The following is a 2,491-nucleotide window of genomic DNA, read 5'->3' on the forward strand; positions in this document are numbered from 1 at the left end:
GACTCAAGGGTGCCCCGCAGCTGCTCCACGGGCCGCGTGGGTACCACCGAAGCGGCACGGATTGGTGGGCATCCTGAAGGGCTCACGCGCGTCCTTCAAGACCTGCCAGCACGCAGAAAAGGGCAGGCTCGGATCAACGTGGGCTGATGCGGGGGGGGGGGGGGGGGGGGCAAGGCTAGAGAGAGGACGCTACTGGAAGGGAGGGGAGCGTGGCTCGGTCAGCGCCCCGACGGCCGCCCATCTGAGAAGGACCCTGGCCCGCACGCGGAGCCTCTTGGCGCCGGGGGCTGGGGGGCGCCGTGCGCGGCGGGGACTAGAAGCAAAGGCGCCGCCGGGGCGTCTTTCCCTGCAGCATTTCTCCAGGAGGCCGGGGGAGGGGGCATCACCTGACAGCACGCACCAACTTCTCCCGGCTCGGAGGGGCGCGCGGCAGCGGCAGGCCGGGGGAGCACAGGGCGCAGCTCTCGCCCAATGGCGAGGTCTGTAAACAAAAGCGGGCCCCACGCGGGTCCCCGGGAGGGCTGTGAGCGGCGCAGCAGCATCCCAGCGGCCCGGCCCGCGGTCGTGCGCGGGCACCCCACGCACAGACCTCTGGACCCCGCACCCAGGCCAGTCATTGTCTGCTCGCCTGCAAAATGCCGCTTTAAACGCCCCCCCCTCCCGGATCGGCCGCGGGTTTTCGGCCCAGCGTGCCGACCCCCGCTCTCCTCCCCGTGGGTCCGGCGCCAAGCAGGGCACGGATCGCCAAGGTGAGCGCCCAGTCAGCGTCGCCGAAGCCCCGGGCCTGGAGGTGCCCAGGTCGGGGACGGAGACACACACAGCCACACGCAGGCACACGCACGCCCTCCCCGAAGTTGATAAGAATCAACCGACAAATACAAAGTGCCGCGGCCGCCGCGGCAAGTCAGCGCTGACCTCCCGCCGCCAGGAAGACCGAATGCCAACGCCCGGACGCTGTCACTTCCATTCGGCGCCGGGCACCTGGACGCCGCTCGCTTGTCTCCCTCCTTAAGGTTCGAGCGAGAGCTGTCTCCCCGCCTCCCGAGTTTGCGAACACGAAAACAATACCAACAGAGCGCAATCGGGGGGAGCTAGGACCCGCCGGGAGCCCCGGTGTGCGGGAGACGGGGGTCGGGACGTGCCCGTCAGGAGCAGAGTAGCCCGGGCATCCTCACCGCGGCCCTCGGGGTGGCTCCGGCCGGCCGGCCCGCGCTCCCAGGCCCGCGATACTCACCCGCGACGCTCGTCCCGGGTCTCCACGACTGGGACGGAATGATGAGGGAACGCAGGAATCCCGGGGCTGCCGGGACCGAGGCGACCGCTGCGCTGCAGAGATGCGAGCCCGACGGCGGCGGCGCTGCTCCGCCCGGCCGCGCTCCGGCGCTCGCGGTCGGCCAATGAGAGCCGGCAGAGCGCCTCCGTGGGCGGCCCCTGGGGCGGGGCCCAAGGAGCGCGTGGGAAACCGGGCTCCAATTGGTCTGCCTGACGATCGCTCCGCCTCCTGCCGGCCAATCAACGACCGTGGATACAGGAGCGGGGCGTTCGGAGTTGGACTGGAGACTGACAACAGGAGCACGCTGGGTACCCCGCTGCATCCCGGCCTCGGTGCGCAGCCGGAAGGATGCCGTGCCACGCGCCCCTGGGCTGCCTTCCCACGCAACTCCCGCGGCGCGGCCTGGGGACCCCTGGGGTCGGCCAAGAAGGCGCGGCTGTTGGGGAACAGCGACGGAGCCCCTAACAAAGCAGCTCTGGGTGGGCCGAGTGGCCTCCGCCTCCTGCCGCAATAGGTCCGCGAAGCTGCCTGTCACCCTTCATAGGTGGAGGTGGCCAATGACGCACAGAGAAGGGGCTCGAGTTGGCGCGCGCGCGCGCGCGGCTCGGCATCGGTGGGATTGGTCGGAGGTAAAGGGTTTTCCTGCCACCTAAGGCAGAAGGCAGGGGAAGGGATCGGGGGAGGGGAACAGCCAAAAAAAAAAAAAAAAAAAAAAACCGCTGTACCTAGGACACGTGGTCCGGCTTGGAGGCGTGTGCCTGGCTCTAAGGCTGGCGAGAACTTTTTTACGAGAAGAAACTACTTCCTCCCCGTGGCTGCTGCGGGATGTTGGCGCCAGCCAGGCTCCAGGTAGGGTGCGGTGGCCTTAACCAGCGTCTGGGAGCCCAACCCTTCCCCCTGCCCAGGACGTGAACTGGACTCACGTGAACTGGACTCACCTGCCCAGCCACGTTAACTTGAAATCTTAGCGAGGGGCTCCGGCCTCACATTCACCTACTAGGCAGAATGGTGAGCCTGGAAAGACTCATACAGACCTAGTTTCTTCTGTAAAATCCAGAAACGAGGTTGGCCATTGGCCGTTGACCTTTCACGAGGTAGTGAGGCACACAGAAACTGGGCACTGACCGTAGAGGCTCCAAAGAAAGCTCTGCCCCCGCACCTTCAGAGCTGTGGACTTCCCCGTTGATACCAACCCGATTCGGTGGGCGTGTTCGCCCC

At 67.3% G+C, this 2,491-nt stretch overlaps 1 protein-coding gene across 1 annotated transcript; it reads left to right on the forward strand.

Moving 5' to 3' along the window:
* The first annotated feature begins 471 nt into the window (after positions 1 to 471).
* Positions 472 to 2,159, forward strand: LOC118499188. Its single transcript, XM_036019644.1, is given in 6 exon segments — positions 472 to 564; positions 689 to 749; positions 1,403 to 1,708; positions 1,711 to 1,763; positions 1,765 to 1,860; positions 1,862 to 2,159. Coding segments are annotated over 6 exon segments (654 nt in total). The 3' UTR covers positions 1,907 to 2,159.
* Positions 2,160 to 2,491: the final 332 nt, after the last annotated feature.

This window comes from Phyllostomus discolor, chromosome 2 (assembly GCF_004126475.2).
Source record: "Phyllostomus discolor isolate MPI-MPIP mPhyDis1 chromosome 2, mPhyDis1.pri.v3, whole genome shotgun sequence".
In the NCBI taxonomy this organism is placed as follows: domain Eukaryota; kingdom Metazoa; phylum Chordata; class Mammalia; order Chiroptera; family Phyllostomidae; genus Phyllostomus; species Phyllostomus discolor.